Below are 18,073 nucleotides of genomic sequence, written 5' to 3' on the forward strand. Positions count from 1 at the left end.
AAAGCAATTAAAAAATGCCACCAATTTTAAGCACCCCAATATCAGAGATAAAAATGTGTCCTAGAATCAATTATTTAATTATTGCATCTACCAAACAGCTACGCAGCACCTTATAAATAAGAATCAACAAATAATGGCTGAAAATGGAAAAAATCAGTTTACATATAACTTCTGAAAGAATTTTACATTTTTAGCTTCGAGTGAGGTATGTCATTAGAAAAGAAAGAAATTGATTATTCTAACACATTATTTACTCGCTGGTACCAATCTGACTTGTAAACAAAAATGTTTTAACAAGTAGTCTGTTTCAATGGAGATGCTTAGCTGGTCTGCCTGACTGATATCATCAGGTACCAGCTAGAAACAGCCTCTCATTTTCTGTAAGCAAGACTAAATTATCATAAGATGTACCCAAAGAATATATCCACCTCAGTGGCATAAACTCCTTCCAGAGACTACATTCCCACCAAAGAAAAATTGATTCTACTCCTACTTTAAAGCCATCCTGACATAAACATAAAAATTTACAAATCATATATTTTAGGGACTGGTTAAGTGCTATGGCTGCTAATCAAAAGGTCGGCAGTTCGAATCCATCAGGCGCTCCTTGGAAACTCTATGGGACAGTTCTGCTCTGTTGCTATGAGTTGGAACTGACTCAATGGCAACAAATTTGATTTCGGTTTTGGTCACTTAACAAAAAATTAATCATAACATCCCTTTAAATAAATGAGTTTCCTTAGGGAACAGGAAACATGATTTGGTCTGAAAAAAATTCAAAATCCTCTAATTGATTTCCCTTTATCCTACCACTGCTCCTCTCTAATTCAGGACCAATGCATTCAGAGAGTACCTTTTAACACACCTTACCACAACAGCCTTCAAGTGGCTCCCCTTTACTTCAAATAAGGTCCAAAGTTCTTAGGCTAATTTTCAAGAACATCTATGAACAGCCCCAACATACTTTTCACACAACTATTCTTTCATTACTCTCCCTTGAGCACCCTTGCTCCACTCAAAGCACACCTTTCTTTTAATTCTTTGCCTTTGATTTATGCATTCTTAACTGCCCGTTCACAGTCTGTCCAACAGTTAAGACCCAGTTGAAGTTCTACCTCACTTCTTCCCTATGTCTCACCTATTATTTCAACTAAAAAGAATCTTTCTCTCTTCAGAACTCTTGGCACCATTTTCACACAGCTTATAAAGTATGGAGCCTGGCGGCACAGTGGTTAAGAGCTCAGCTGCTAGCCAAAAGGTCTGCAGTTCGAATCCACCAGTTGCTCCTTAGAAACCCTATGTGGCAGTTCTACTCTGACCCTATAGGATCACTATGAGTCAGGATCGACTCGACAGCAACAGGTTTGGTTTCTGGTATACAGAAAATACATATTCAGGCCCACATTCATCTGTCCCTTTGCTAGAGTGCAGAGAACTCCTAGAGCACAGACATTTCACATTTGCATCCCCCAGAGTACGTAGCACAAAGAAACCACACAAGTGGGAGCTAAAAAAATATTTGTTAGGAACTGTGAATTAAATGTATACAAAACTGTTGGAATTACATATTTATTGCATAAAACAAGGCTCATGTGTTTAAAGATCAAAACAAATGGCGCAGGAACCAAGTTCTTAAGAGACAGGGAATGGAATTCTGCACCCAAACAATCTGGATTCCTCTCACACAGGCCAAGGATAACATGCAGGACGAATGACAGATTTGGTGATGAGAAGATTAGTACATTCTCTTCAGAATGCTTTTATTTTCTTAATGAAATAAGAAGTAAGGGCATCAGTGGAGACAGGAGAGAAGACGTTCAGGATTTGAGGAGAAAATGGAAGGCGTGAAATGGGAATGGAGCAGGGAAATACAGCAGGACTGCTAACTGGGGCTGAGGGCCCACTTGAGAGACATGACCACAAATTCAAAGTAAAGAGAAACCTCAAGAAAAATAAACCATCAAAATGGAATTATTCCAACATTACATAGTCATTTCATAGGAAAAAATTAACACAGAAAAGGTTGCCAAACATACTATAAATGTGCAAGACTGACAAGAAATGTAGAAGTACAGCAAAACACAAAAATATAGCAAGACACTTGAATAAGGTTGCAATAGTCACAATTTCTACTACAACACAATTACGATTTTAAAAGGGGAAAAAAAGTTTAAGAGAAAGAGAGGGGAAAAAACCCAGTAAGCTGCCTCCATTTCTACCAATCCTAAAATTTTCATGAGCGTGATCACTCTCCTATAAGACAGAGAAGCAACATTTTTAATACCAAGCATATTTGTTTTATTTGTCTTTTCCTGAATTGGATTTCAATCTTTTTAAAAGTCCAGTTAAAATTTTTCACTATCTTAAGACTACCTACAGACTGGGAACAAGTTTTTAGCTATGACATTTCTGATTAGTGCCTGATCTCTAAAATCTACATGATACTGCAAAAACTCAACTGCAAAAAGACAAATAACCCAATTAAAAAATGGGCAAAAGATATGAATAGACACTTCACTAAAGAAGACATTCAGGTAGCTAACAGATATATGAGGAAATGTTCACGATCATTAGCCACTAGAGAAATGCAGATCAAAACTACAATGAGATTTTATCTCACTCCAACAAGGCTGGCATTAATCCAAAAAACACAAAATAGTAAATGTTGGAGAGGCTGTGGAGAGACTGGAACACTTATACACTGCTGGTGGGAATGTAAAATGGTACAACCACTTTGGAAATCAATTTGGCGCTTCCTTAAAAAGCTAGAAATGGAACTATCATACAATCCAGCAATCCTACTCCTTGGAATATATCCTAGAGAAATAAGAGCCTTTACGCAAACAGATATATGCACACCCATGTTTACTGCAGCACTGTTTACAATAGCAAAAAGATGGAAGCAACCAAGGTGCCCATCAACAGACGAATGGATAAATTATGGTATATTCACACAATGGAATAGTGCGCATCAATAAAGAACAGTGAGGAATCTGTGAAACATTTCATAACATGGAGGAACCTGGAAGGCATTATGCTGAGTGAAATTAGTCAGCTGGAAAAGGAAAAATATTGAGAAATAGTTTAAACTAAAAAGAAAACATTCTTTCGTGGTTATGAGGTGGGGAGGGAGGGAGGGTGGGAGAGGGGTATTCACTAATTGGACAGTAGATAAGAACTACTTTAGGTGAAGGGAAACACAACACACAATACAGGGGAGGTCAGCACAATTGGACTAAACCAAAAGCAAGGAAGTTTCCTGAATAAACTGAATGCTTCAAAGGCCAGTGTAGCAGGGGCAGGGGTCTGAGGACCATGGTTTCAGGGGATATCTAAGTCAATTGGCATAATAAAATCTGTTAACAAAACATTCTGCATTCCACTTTGAAGAGTGGCGTCTTGGGTCTTAAATGCTAGCAAGCAGCCATCTAGGATGCATCAATTGGTCTCAAACCACCTGGATCAAAGGAGAATGAAGAACACCAAGGACACAAGGCGATTACGAGCCCGAGAGACAGAAAGGGCCACATGAACCAGAGACTACATCATCCTGAGACCAGAAGAACTACATGGTGCCCGGCTACAACTGATGACTGCCCTGACAGGGAACATAACAGAGAACCCTGAGGGAGTAGGAGAGCAGTGGGATGCAGACCCCAAATTCTCATAAGACTGAGACTGGAAGGACCCTGGTGGTCATGGCCCCCAGACCTTCTGTTGGCCCAGAACAGGAACCATTCCCAAAGCCAACTCTTCAGACATGGATTGGACTGGACAATGGTTTGGATAGGGATGCTGGTGAGGTGGACACTTGAGACTGTGTTGGCATCTCCTTCCAGGAGGGGAGATGAGAGGGTGGAGGGGGTTGGAAGCTGGCGAAATGGACACGAAAAGGGAGAATGGAGGGAAAGAGCGGGCTATCTCATTAGGGGGAGAGTGATTAGGAGTGTGTAGCAGGGTATGTACGGGTTTTTGTGTGAGAGACTGACTTTATTTGTAAACTTTCACTGAACACACAATAAAAATTATTAAAAACACACACACACACACAAAATTTTTCACTATCTTAGCAACAACACAGAAGTCAGCAAAATAGAAACTCCTCTACCCTACTGAGATAAACTGATATTAACTTGAAGAGGCAGATTCAGGTCCAAGAATGTAAATCATTCACCCCTGAGTAACCAACAAGTAGGCCAGGATGCATCCTGTACGCTTGTTAACAATCGCCCTTGTTAAAACATTAGAAATACTTCTGAACTAGTTGGTAAATAAGCACAGCCTGGTCCTTCTTCCCCAGCTGTCACCCCCATGCTGTCCCCTCCTCAGAGCTCCACATGATCCAGTAACTAAAGGACTAATGCCTGGCACAGCTGGAGGCTTACAGGATACTGCTCTAGGGTCAAGGCTGGTTCCATTCAGTGCTTAGTACACGTAATACCGATTACTCAATACTCCGAATATGAACATTACCCCTGCCAATAATCTTTCAATAACATTACTAAAATGCAGATTTTTTAAAAACATACACACACCCCTAAAGAAAATTTTTATTAAAAACTCTAATCATATCGTCTTTGAGTCAATTCTGACTCATAGCAACCCTACAGGACAGAGTAGAACTGCCCCATAGGGTTTCCAAGGAGCGGCTGGTGGATTCAAACTGCTGACCTTTTGGTTAGCAGCCAAGCTCTCAACCACTGTGCCACCAGGGAAATCCTAGTGACTGCAAAAATGGGAAGTTCCACAGCACATCTGGATACCCTGGATTACTCTTTCTGATGGAAGGCTAATAGCTACAGAGCTTCCCAAGCTCTGGGAGAAATGTTTCCTTATACACTTTCTCTCCTATCTCATAAAGATGCAAACTTATGCCTGGTTGCAAGGTAACTGACCCAGACATTGCTGGCAGACAGAGCCTACAGACAGCCTATGGCAACCATGTGGACTAAACCTCACTGCATTAAATATAGATTATTCCTGCCACCACATCAGCTGTCCTCTCTGGATACCATGATTATGAGCACTAGGAGTGAAAGGGCCAAAAGAAAGCCAGTATTGGTTAAGAACCTACTATACGCTGGGTACTTTGCTTTTCTATATATATAACCCTACATAATTCTAAGGACTCCCATAAAGTATTACCATCATCATTTTACAAATAGATAGGATCATAAAAGCTCTCTGTTGTTGTTGTTAAGTGGTGTCGAGTCGATTTTTGATTCACAGCAACCCCATGGGACAGAGTACAACTGCCCCACAGGGTTTTCTGGGCTGTAATCTTTATGGGAGCAGATCACCAACCACCAACCTTTAGGTTCGCAGCCGAGCCACTGTGCCAGGAGGGCTCCTTTAAAGCTCACTAATTCATACAAATTCAGATCACTGGTAAGCAGTGACGAACGCAGGCATTGCTGATTCCTATGCCAGGCTTACAGCCCATTTCACAACACCTGCTTCTCAGAAATGCTAAGAAAAACAAGCAAGTTACAACTTGGCCACTGGCTAGGCAAGGCATTGTTTTACTACTCCCTCTCTCTACTACATCCTCCTTTTTCTCATTTCCTATTACTAATGGCTTTTGGCACATACACAATTTTAGAAAATTTGAAACCAATTAAAACCACCTTCCAGGAAGGCGGTTAGCTAAAGTAGACAGCCTATTAGAGGAAATCTTCCAAAAACAGATTTGTGAGGAGAACTGGACAGTGTAAGAAAATATAGAAAGGACTAAAATAGTGATTGAGCCTTAAATACAAGAAAAGGGTGGGGGGAACTGTCCACACAGAGATTTCTGTCAGCGGCCAGTCTTCTAAAGCAGTAATGAACAGCAAGACAAGTTCACTCACTCTACTGGGTATCTACTGTGTGCTGCCACTAGGAACGTGGTGAAGAAAACACACACATGGTCTCTGCCATCAGAAAATTTATAACCTGGCACCTGAAGGAAATGGAATGAAGGGGACTATCATTTGGTAAGCATCTACTAGGGCCAGGTACTTTAAAAATATTACCTCATTTAATGCAGCCCTTTCAACAACAAGGAAGGTATTATTTTCCCCTGAAACTCAGAGATACTAAGTAATTTTCTTCACAAAAGCCTGAGCTGTATCAAAGCCTGCAACCTTTTCAACCTTTTCACTAGCCCATAAAAACCAAAAAAAAAAAAACCAAACCCAGTGCCATCGAGTCGATTCCAACTCATAGCGACCCTATAGGACAGAGTAGAACTGCCCCCCAGTTTCCAAGGAGCGCCTGGCAGATTCAAACTGCCAGCCCTTTGGTTTGCAGCCATAGCACTTAACCACTACGCCACCAGGGTTTCCCACTAGCCCATACCTTCTGGATAATTCTGAGTATGCTCAGCCTACTGGAAATAGTAGCATCCCCAGGGCTGAATAAATAACAGAGATTTGCTCTAACATCCAGAGCTGACTAGGCAAGTCCATTGAAGACTGGATCACATTTTGTTTTATTTCAACGCCTTTAATATACTGGACTGCCAGAATAAGAAACAAACCAGTCATAGAAGAAACATAATCAAAATGCTCCTTGGAGGTGAGAATGGCGAGACTTTGTCTCACTTACTCTGGACAGGTCAGAGAAAAGCCCAATCACTAGAAAAAGACATCGTGGCTGGTAGAGACTCAGCAAAAGTGAGGGAAAGCCTCAGCGAGATGGACTGACGTAACGACCACGACAATGGACTCAAACATATCAAAGATCATGAAAATGGCCGGACCGGGCAACGTTTCATTCTGTTGGAACCAGCTCCATGGCACCTAACAACATCATCAGATGAATCAGAAAGATGAAGGAAGCTAGCTGATATATGATGATCAGTAGCAATGAATATTGTTTATGACAGTTATTAAAGACAATCTCAGAAACCTGAGGTGGGGGGGTATGATAGGAAATGAAAAAGACACTGCAAATAACTAAACCGATACATATAACAGTAAAAAAACTAAAATCCACGTAAATGGTACTTCTTTATAGGAATGAATGATTTCTTAATATCCTTGAGACATATATCCATCAGCTCTGAAGGAAATTATGAATCCAGATAGTTACATTATCACCATGACAGTACCATCATGAGAGGATCTGATGCTTCTGATTAGCTATAAATGAAGACTAGAAACCTGAGACACATGATGCTGCTGGCTCTAATCAAAAGGGACTTACTTCAGGCACACTAGGGAGATTTATATGATTTTAAATTTTGCATGTGCTCTCAAAGTTGAAGGTTTCCTATTACTGACAAGATAGCATTTTTGATTTAATGGTATGTTTGTTTACATCCTCCATAATGAACTCTATATTCCCTCTACTTGTCTTTCTTGCATTATTGACAATTAAAGTGATAAAACTGCCAGTAGTATAAGTCTTGGAAAGGGCATATGGAAGGAAGGAAACACATTTTCATTTGAAAATAAGCACTACTTGCTTGCTAAAAATAAAACTAAAACGCAGTGGTTTACTGTTAAGTTGGGGTGCCCCCCAAACAAAACTTTTAAAAGATTCCTTTCAATCAATTCAAGTTAATTGGGAGCAATTCTGGAGTTATACTATCATTACCTGGATATTCTTCCACTTAATTCTCCTATGTTTGAGGATGCAGCTTTCGAAGGAATCTCAAAATTAAGAATAAAGTTGAAAAACACTGAATACTTCATATGGAAACACTAATAAAAGTTCCATTTGCTGCTCAATGCAAAACTAAAGCGTAGAGATACAACTCCAAGGTATGAAGTTTAAGGGAAAAGACTTCACAGAATAAAAGAAGTCAAAATGTATTTTCAAGTAACTGGGGAAAAGTATTTTAGCAGTGTCATGGATTGAGTTGTGTCCCCTAAAAAATACAAGTTAACTCGGTTAGGCCTCACATGGTTGTCCTCCATTTTGCGATTTTCCTATGTATTATAAATCATAATCTCTGCCTGTGGTTAAAGAGGTTTAGGGTGGGATGTAGCACCCTGTTCAGGCCACATCCATGATCCAATGTAAAAGGATTTTCCCTGGGGTGCAGCCTGCACCACCTTTCATCTCTCAAGAGATAAAAGGAAAGGGAGGCAAGGAGAGAGTCGGGGACCTCATACCACCAAAAAAGCAGCACCAGGAGCAGAGCGCATCCTTTGGACATGGGGTCTCTGCACCTCAGAAACTCCTCGACCGGGGAAGATGGAGGACAAGGACCTTTCTCCAGAGCTGACGAAGAAAAAGCCTTGCCCTGGGGCTGATGCCCTGAATTTGGACTTGTAACCTACTAGACTGTGAGAAAATAAATTTCTCCTTGTTAAAGTCATCCATTTGTGGTATTTCTGTTATGGCACCACTAGATAACTAAGACAAGCAGTTAAACCTAGAAAACAAGTACAGGTGATAATGAAGTGTCAGTTTTCTGCCTCTATATTCCCTACCCTCCTCAAACAATGTCAAAGTTCCTAAAATTAAACATCTTAGAATCTGTTAATAGAAAGAGATCTGGACTTGCAATCAGGAAGACTGAAATGGACTTCATTTAACAAATGCTTAATGAATACCTATAACGACCCAGCCACCACCCATCTGTCAGTTTGTCATACTGTGGTGGCTTGCATGTTGCTATCATGCTGGAAATTATGCCACTGGTATTTCAAATACCAGCAGGGTCACCCATGGTGGACAGGACTCAGCAGAGCTTCCAGACTAAGACAGACTAGGAAGAAAGGCCTGGTGATTTACTTCCAAAAATTAGCCAATAAAAACCTTACAGATAAGAACAGAATACTGTCCGACGTAGTGCTGGAAGATGAGCTCTCTAGGTTGGAAGGCACTACACAATAACCACAACAACGGACGCAGACATACCAACAATTACGAAGATGGTGCAGGACCAGGAAACATTTCATTCTGTTACACATCAGGTTGCCATGAGTGGAGCCAACTTGAAGGCAACTAACAAGAACAACTCGCCAGGCACCGCTCTAATCTTGAATATACAGCAGTGAACAAGAGATAAAGCTGCTACCCTCATGAAAGTTACACTGAAAGTGGTGAAAAACACACACCTAACCCTTCTGGATCTTGATTTTATCTGTAAAATAAAAGAGCTGGGCTGGGTGATTCTCAGATTATGTCCCCAAAACACCTGGACTTCCACTTCTATTTCAACCGCAACAGCTTTGCTTTTTCCTGATTTATCTATCAAGGCTCTACATACAATTTCCTTTGGAAAAACAAACCTGTTTTTAGAAAATTCTGATAATCATAGAGCTAAATGATCTCTAGGTACCAATTCTGTTTTACAGTTCTATGTTTCATACTCACTCTCCCGACCTATTTTTTTTTTTTTTTTCATGCCAGGAATTCCATAGAGATATATTAAAAGGCAAACTAGTTTATGTAGGGCTAAAGAATAAACCAGAAACCCAAATGACTGCTTAATCTTTCTACAGATGCCAATACCATGTAGCAAAAATTATGTTTTTTAAGATTAGCCCCCCCCCAAAAAAACCATTTAATCTGTCATTTCTCTACTTAAACCACTCCCCTCCACAAAATCAACAGAATTATCTCTAGTTCTTTATTTCCAAATTCCTTAGCATGACATTCAAGGCCTTGCTGCAACCTGGCTCCTTTTAACTCTTCCTTTCTACTTTGAAGCCTTGGCTTTCCCCATCTAGCGCCCTTTGAGCCTCTTCACTGTTTACTGTTTCCAAACATGCCTTGCACTTTCACACATCCAGACTTTTGCTCATGCTGTAATCTCTGCCTAGATCACTCCCACCGCGGCCACTTTCAAATCCCTCAAGGCCAGAACCAACTCCAATGTCACAATACAGTCCAGGATAGGAGAAAGGCAGGGATTGTCTTGTACATCTCTCTAACCTTGAGTACCCAACAGGTAAACATGCAATAAATCTTGAAATGAACTGATCACTATGACGTTAGAGGACAGTAATGGTTATGCACAGTAGAAATCAAACATCATATATATTTGACTTCAAAATGTATTACTTGATTTCTTCTTACAAATTTAAACATCCTGATTACAATCGGTTGAATAAATATCCTGGCATTCCTTGAGTATTCACAAAATTTAAAAGGCTAAGATAAATATTTGCTACTTTAACAAGTTCATTAAGATAACAATGCATATTCAGAAAAATCAAGGAAAGAAAACCAAGAGATATTTGGGATCTCCTCCTAAATTAGCAAGCTCTGGTTCCTTCACACACAAATCAGCTTTAAAAGCACAACAAAAACAAGAATCTATATTAAAAGTACAAGAACACAAGCTGCTCACAAAGAATATATTTGTATAAGTTCAGGACAGGTGAACAATACCTACACTTCATATTCAAAACCCACTCTAGTAAGCAACGACTATGGGAAGTAAAGCATGTAATACTGACAAGTATGGCTGATGGAAAGCCTATTAAGGCTAACCCATCGCTTTCAATTTATGAGACAATTCAACCACTGATTCTCAGGATAAACACATTTGAGAAAGCATCAGTTGTAAAAATCAGATGCTGGCTGATCATAAAGTTCAGTAAATTTTCACTAGCAAATTAGGCAAAATGGGCCAATCAGACAACCACTTAAGAGTACTAAGGTAGTTCTGTTCTCTTACCAACCCAGGACAGACATTTTTCTAAGGTATTCAGTCAATTACTCTGTACCAGGATTCTCATCTGACATATTATCAAGCCTATCTATGAAGAAAGCTTCCGTGCCCCTCCATCCCACCCACCAACGTTCCAAATCGCAAGAACTAGGGAATGATCCTAGAGAAGATCATTTTTCAGCTGAAACCCCCCGCATAGGACCTTAGTATGAAAAGCGGTTTTCACACTGCATTGGCTGCTGCCTATCTGAAGGCCTTGACTCAAAGCAGGGCCAACTCTGGCACGTTTTCGTATTTCTCAAAAGTGAACGTGGGAAAAACACTCAGATCTAAAGATGTTCGTTTAAATCCGTTTGACACCTGCTCCCTTCCAAATCCTACAAGCAAACTCCAAACGCTTGAGCAGCAGTCGCAGCAGCACTGACAGATCTCGAGGCCGAATTGGGTCAGGGTTACAGTTACACTTATGTTGCATATTTACACCCTTTTGTCTACAAACTTGAGCGCTAACTTAAGTTCCCTTCATAGCAACGTGCTCGGTGGGCCCCAGAAATGAAAGCAATTTTCCTGAGACGGGAAGAGCACAATCCACCCTGCTCGATCACAAGGACCTTCCCCGGACCCCATGCCCTGCAACCTCGGCTCCTCGTCCGGTGCCGGTCTCTAAGCGAACGGGTCGCTCGGGGTAAATGACCTGAACCCAGGCTTGATAAGGTTTTTATTTTGCACGTGGCCTCCCCCCTTCCTACGGCTCCTGCCAGCCCGGCAGTTTCGGGCCTGGGGTCACATTACGTAAACAGCCCCGGCCTCGGCTCTCCCAGCCCGGCCCCCGCCCCCGCGGTGCCCCTCCCCCGCACGTCCCGCACCGCCCTCCCCGCGCCCGGCCTGGCCCCGGCCCCACCGCCACCGCATCCCGCCGCCGCCGGCCTGTCCGACCCCGACGCCCCTCCGGGTCCGCCCCGCCCGGCCCGGCCGCGCAGGCCGCCCCGCCGGCGCTAGGCCCTGGGCTCCGCCTGGGCCGCCCGCCTCACCGTTCTGCTGGTGCGGCGCCGGGCCCGGGCCCGCGGCGGCGGCGGCTCCTGCGGCTGCGGTTCCACCGAGTTTGGGCGGGATTCGGGCGTTGGTGGCCGGGTGGGGGGACCCGGCAGGGGCCGACATGACGGCGCTGCTGGCGGCGGCCGCGGCTCCACTTCGAGGAGGTGGGAGGAGGGAAGAGAAGGCGGGGCCGCACAGGAGAGAGGAAGAGGAAGGAACGCGCTCGGCGTCACCAGGGGAGTCGCCCGGGACCGGTGATGAGTCGTCGGCGCTTCACCGCGAGTCCCAACGTCGCCTCTGGGCCGCCGCGGGCGCGGGAATCCCGGCCCGCCTCGCCCGGCACCGCGCCCCGCGTCGCCGAACTCTCGCCTCCGGTCGCTCCCCGCCGCGAGGGCTCCGCGCCGCTGCAGCGCCCCCTGTAGCCGGGAGACGGGCGGGCCGGGCCGGAGGCGGAGCCTGTGTCTGCAGCCGCGCGGCCGGCCCTCGCCGCCCCTGCTCTGGCCCGCGCCCCAGGCGTGGCCGCCTTCTCTGAGGCGGGAGGGACGGGCTTCAGGAGGGGCCGAGGGGTCCGCTCCCACCTGAGGGGCGAGTCGGGACGGCGTGGCGGATCCAGGGGCCCGGCGGTGCTGGGAGGGGGTCCGAGAGCGGTCGGGCAGTGCCAGGCTGGACTGACACACCCGGTCTTCTTCCCTGAATTTTTTTCCTTAATATTAATTCCAAATGAAATAATGGCATTCAGTCTCCCTGTCTGTAGGGAGTGTGTACACTGGGCAAAGGAGGAGGTAACTTTTCTCTTTTCCTATAAACATGAATCGCATTAAGAATTACAATGATTCGAAACTTTTTCCACAGACTTCAGGTACTACCGGAAAAAAAAAACCCATTGCTGTCGAGGTGATTCCAACTCATTGCGACCCTATGGGGAAAATGGAGTAGGAAAAAGCTAGAGAACAAACTTTTATCTTCCTCATGATTTTTACCGAGAGTTGGCTCAGCATGTTGGTGTTTCAGAGGAGGAGCTGTAGCATTCAGAAAAACTCAGCTTTCTTTATATACATTAGTGAAAAATTTGGATCTCCCTGGCCTGGTCCAGGACGCTAACTGGCAAGCACTGGACTACATTACCCAATTCGTTTTGCCATCCTAGAATCCTGATTCTGCCACCATCATTCTGTATTGGAAATGCGATTGTTCAGAAACGTTGAATTCAGAATGACATCTGGCAAGATGGTATTTCTGGAGCAATAAGGAGTCTAATTCACTGAAATACGCAAAGCATGAAATATGTTTTGTTGTTAGTTGAGGTGGAGTGGATTCAGACTCATGACCATCCCACGTGTGCAGAGTAGAACTGCTGCGTAGGGTTTTCAAGGCTGTGACCTGTCAGAAGCAGATCGCCAGGCCTACTTCCAAGGCGCCTCTGGGTTGGTTTGAACCACCGACCTTTTGGTTAGTAGTCCAGCGCTTAACCATTTGCACTGTTCAGGGACTCCAAAGTGTGTTTGAGTCCTAGAATAATGCAAAAGGAGCCCTGGTGCAGTTCGAATCACCAGCCACTCCTTGGAAACCTGATAGGGCAGTTCTACTCTGTCCTATAGGGTCACTGAGTCAGAATTCACCAGAGGGCAACAGATTTCTTATTTTTTTGGTTTAATAGGTACCATATATATATATATATATATTTTTTTTTTTTTGGATGCTAGGTACTTTGGTGGCATAGTAGTTAAGAGCTGGGCTGCTAACCCAAAGGTCGACAACTTACAGCGACCCTACAGGATAGTATAGAACTGCCCCACAGGGTTTCCAAGGAGGGGCTGGTGGATCTGGGTTTGGTGGATTTTTTTTTTTTCTTCTTTCTGGTTATGCTAGGCACTTTAGATACATTTTTCCACTTAATACAATAGTCTATGGGATATTTTTATTATCCATATTTACCCGGGGAGGAAACGAAGGCTTGTAGAGTTCAAGCAATCCTTGTAAAAATCATGAACCTGTAATTAGCAGAACCAGAGATCAAATCAAGGTCTATTTAGCTCCAAAATCTTCGCTCTTTTCAGTACAAACTGTGCTGTTAATTTACACTTTTCAATAAAGCTGTGCTACTTATGATATATTATTTTGCTTCTCAAAGGATTTTCAGTTTTACATATTTCAGCTTAGTCCCCGTATTCCTTAGCATGGCAAATCTCAAAGTGTTTGAAATGCAAAATTTCAACCCCACCCCAGATTTACTAAATCAGAAACTCTGGAGTTGAGAACCACCCAGTAATCTGTGTTTTCACAAGCCCTCCAGGTGCTTCTGATACAAAGTTTGAGAATCCCTGCTTTTGAATAGCAAAATTAAGCTGAATCAGGCCACTCTTTTTACTTTGGGGGGGGGGAAGGTGGCACAGTGGTTAAGAGCTCAGCTGCTAACCAAAAAAGTCGGCAGTTTGAATCCACCAGCCCCTCATTGGGAACCCTATGATGCAGTTCTATTCTGTCCTATTGAGCCCTTATGAGTCAGAATCGACTTGATGGCAAGGGGTTTGGTCGTTTTGGTTTTTACTTTGGGAGACAATTCCTTTACTTCAGAATATCTCTCCAACCTTTTGCAAACCCTTAAAAGTGATATTTTGTACATCTGTGATTATGGAGCCACAAATACCAAATATGATAGTTCCTATGTCAACTCTGATTAATTGCCTGATGTGCAGTGTTACAGATTCTGAGACCAAGTCTGTGTTCAGCAGGAAAGAGTGCTATAATTGATATTAGTCGCTGCCACAGATGCAGAAGGGAATTTTTTTGTTGTGCTTTAGATGAAGGTTTACAGAACAAACTAGTTTCTCATTAAACAGTACAAATATTGTCTTATGACATTAGGTAACAATTCCAGGACATGTCAACACTTCCCTTCTCAACCTTCGGTCCCCTTTTACCAGCTTCCCTGTCCCCTCCTGCCTTCTAGTCCTTGCCCCAGGGCTGGTGTGCCCCTTTAGCCTCATTTTGTTTTTGTCCAATCTTTGGTGGAAGGGTGAACCTCAGGAGTGACTTCATTATTGAACTGAAAGCATGTCTGGGGCCATACTTTCAGGGTTTCTCCACTCACTGTCAGGCCAGCAAGCCTGGTCTTTCTTTTTGAGTAAGAATTTTGTTCTACATTTTTCTCCAGCTGTGTCTGGGACCCTTTATTGCAACCCCTGTCAGAGCAGTCAGTGGTGGTAGCCGGGTGCCATCTAATTGTACTGGACTCAGTCTGGTGGAGATTGTGGTAGTTTTGGTCCATTAGTCCCTTGGACTAATCTTTCCCTTATATCTTTAGTTTTCTTCATTTTTTCTTGCACCCGAAAAGGTGAGACCAGTGGAGTATCCTAGATGGCTGCTCCCAGGCTTTTAAGACCCCAGACACTACTCACCAAAGTAGAATGTAGAACGTTTTCTTTGTAAGCTATGTTACGCCAATTGAGCTAGATGTTCCCTGAGACCATGGTCACAGAACGGAAATTTTTGATGAGTGTCAACCTGTGACACATGGGCCAGTATTCCTCATTCCTAACTTAGGACTCATATTCTCTGAAATAGTTGTGGGCGCTTTGGACAACTGGACACCTATCGCTATCTCAAGAGACAGTGGCCTAGTTTTTTCTCTATTATAGCCTGGCTTCTTCCTTGGCCAGGTTTTTCATTCTGTGTTTTAAAATCACATTTGACCTTAGGTTTAGCATTCGGCTAACCGAAAGATAAGTGGTTCGGACTCACCAGCCGCTCTGCAGGAGAAAGATGTGGCATTTTGCTTCCATAAAGACTCATGGCCTTGAAAACCCTATGAGGCAGTTCTGCTCTGTCCTATAGGGTAGCTATGAGTGGGAATCAACTCACTGGCAATGGGTTTAATCTTTACTGAAGGAGACCTGGTGGCACAGTGGTTAAGCACTCCACTGCTAACCAAAAGGTCGATGGTTGGAACTCACCAGTTGCTACATGGGAAAAAGATGTGGCAATCTGCTTCCTCAAAGATTTATAGCCTTGGAAACCCTATGGGGCAGTTGTCCTCTGTCCTATAGAGTTCCTATGAGTCGAAATTGACTCAATGGCAATGGGTAGAACAGCTTTTCTCTTTTAGTGTCATTCCCTGTTAGATGTCTAAATGAATAATCTCGTTTATAAGGATCAGCACAAAGCTGGTTAGTATGTGGCAGAGGTTAAAGTTGTCCCAAACGTCCATCTTTTCCAAACCGCTGCACCACTCCATCATCTCTAACATCAGTTACTCCCTCTCCCCTCGGTACTCTCCCTCCTGTCTTTGGGTTCTCTAATTCACCGCAACATCTCACAGAACTCACAAACCATATAAAGGAAATGGCTCACTTGGTTGTGGAGGCTGGCAAGTCCCAAATTCCTGGGTCAGGCGTTGGCTTCTTCTGACCCACGTGGAGGTCAGTTAATCACTAATAACAGGCAGGATCCAGATGCAGAGGGAGAGAGCCTACCCAGGTCACTCACACGTTTATCTTAGATGCAGGCCACACCACAGAGAAGGGCATAACTTTAATAAGGGTGGGACTTGATGCTTGGACCCAAGACACACCCTACACCAATCCTGCCTCATCAACATGTAGAGGTCAGGATCCACAACACTTAAAATGGGGAACAGCCATACAATACTGAGACTCATGGCCCAGCAAAGGTGACACATAACGCCATCCATCACAGGTTCCCTATACCTTATTTGCATAGTGCCTCTCAATCATTGTGTGTGAGTCACAAAGACCATGGCTAGAAAATCCATATTAAGTAATTCATTACACGGCAGTGTTCCTCTCCCAATATGAATAAACAGTTTTCTGTTTTCTCTTCCTTTATCTGATCTATTTACAGATTTATTGAATTTTTAATCTGCCAGGTGTTGGGGATACAAAGATGAATAAGATACAGTCTGCCCCCAAAGGTGTGCAGGACCTTTTACATATATCTATCACTATTGACTTTTTTATATTTGGGCTTCTTGATTTTTCTACAAGCTTACTGTATAATCTTTTCCTCTGTTTCTTGTGAATCTTTGTTTTTTTCTCTTCATTATGGCATTCCAATTTGAATTCCACCTTTATTTTATCACGGGAAGAAATAATTTCATTGACCTTTATGTTATTTGATCACAAGATTACTTCACATGTGTTGATGTCATTTAACGATCATTTTTGCCTCATGTTTTTTTTTTTTTTTTTATCTAGGACATAGCTAAGATTCTAACAACAGCGACAACAAAAAGGATGTGAAAAGGATGGGATAACTAGGAAAATACCACATAGTCAATTTACGCACAAAAGTACAAGTATGATCTGGCCGAATGAGAATCTACATTTTATTTAACAAGATCCCCAGGTGATTCTCTGGTATAATAAATTTTGAGAACCTCTCTCTACTAGTGGTTCTCAGAACTGGTCCCATCTCCCTCACCAGCAGCATTAGCATTGCCTAATTTAATAAATAATGCCTAATACCTTGTTAGAAATGCAGATTCTCAGCAGGGGTGCAAACTGGATCAAACCGGTTCTAAGCCCTGCCTTGAAGCTTTGAATCCAAGCTTACTCTTGTTTTTGCTGATATAAATTGTAAAATGGTGTCTCTCAACTTTTAATGTGCATATGAATCATTTAAGGACCTTGTTAAAATACAGATTCTGACCTTGCAAGTGTGAGATGGCCTGGAATTCTGCATTTCTAACAAACTCCCAGGTGATGCTGATGCCCCTGGTTCATGGACAATTCTCTGAGTAGCAGGGTTCCTACGGGCATCTATTCATGTACATTTGAAAATCTCTTGGAGAAAGAAATGCCTGTCATTCAGCCTTCGGGATCCTAAGGGAACCCCGTAACAGCTGCGGTGTATTCACACTCGCTGCCACTCATTTTGCTGGTGCACAGATTAAAACGGGCCTTGTATTTCCCTCTCTACAGAGCAGCACTTCCATAAAATAGGCTTTTAAAATACCAAACAATCTCCGAATCTTCTGAATTTAATTTGGTTTAATGGGTGCCCGATGTTGACACTGATCTTGTCAGGCTTTCAACAGTGTTTCCGGTTTGTCAACTACTTTCCCTCCTGCTGATTATTATTTGTTGTATAAAAATGGCATTACCACAGCTGGCATGATTCACGCTTTCCCTTCAGAATTGTTCCTGCTTTCAAATGGTTTGTCCCATTTCACCTTATATTGGTTTTTTCTTATGAGTTTCTATTTTAAAATCTCTGCCTTTGTTATCATCTTCAAATCACTTATCTTACTAGCACCTTCGGTATTCTCACTGCTTTCCTACTGGCATAAATGTTGGGATTAATATTTGTAAAACACATTTAAAAAATTTCATAGTAAGTCCAAAATTAATAAGAAAATGACCGAAATCAGAGGTTTCCAACCAATGGGTGAGGGCACACTGGGGG

The 18,073-nt window shown here is 42.9% G+C and overlaps 2 protein-coding genes across 5 annotated transcripts in view; one reads left to right on the forward strand and one right to left on the reverse strand.

The window, feature by feature from the left end:
• The window catches only part of SEC24B (SEC24 homolog B, COPII coat complex component), a 112,243-nt gene extending 100,209 nt beyond the window's left edge, over positions 1-12,034 (reverse strand). For all 4 annotated transcript variants that reach the window (XM_049885518.1, XM_049885517.1, XM_049885520.1 and 1 more), the window contains exon 1: positions 11,647-12,034. In XM_049885518.1, the coding sequence (XP_049741475.1) occupies positions 11,647-11,773 (127 nt within the window). In that variant the 5' untranslated portion in view covers positions 11,774-12,034. The remainder of the gene's footprint in view (positions 1-11,646) is intronic.
• On the forward strand, positions 11,772-17,806 carry LOC126077526 (translation initiation factor IF-2-like). The gene is made up of 3 exons (XM_049887057.1): positions 11,772-12,017; positions 12,073-12,432; positions 16,864-17,806. The coding sequence occupies exons 1-3, from the start codon at positions 11,772-11,774 to the stop codon at positions 16,906-16,908; spliced, it is 651 nt and encodes a 216-aa protein (XP_049743014.1). The 3' UTR covers positions 16,909-17,806.
• The last annotated feature ends 267 nt before the right edge of the window (positions 17,807-18,073 follow it).

This window comes from Elephas maximus, chromosome 5 (genome assembly GCF_024166365.1).
Source record: "Elephas maximus indicus isolate mEleMax1 chromosome 5, mEleMax1 primary haplotype, whole genome shotgun sequence".
Lineage (NCBI taxonomy): Eukaryota > Metazoa > Chordata > Mammalia > Proboscidea > Elephantidae > Elephas > Elephas maximus.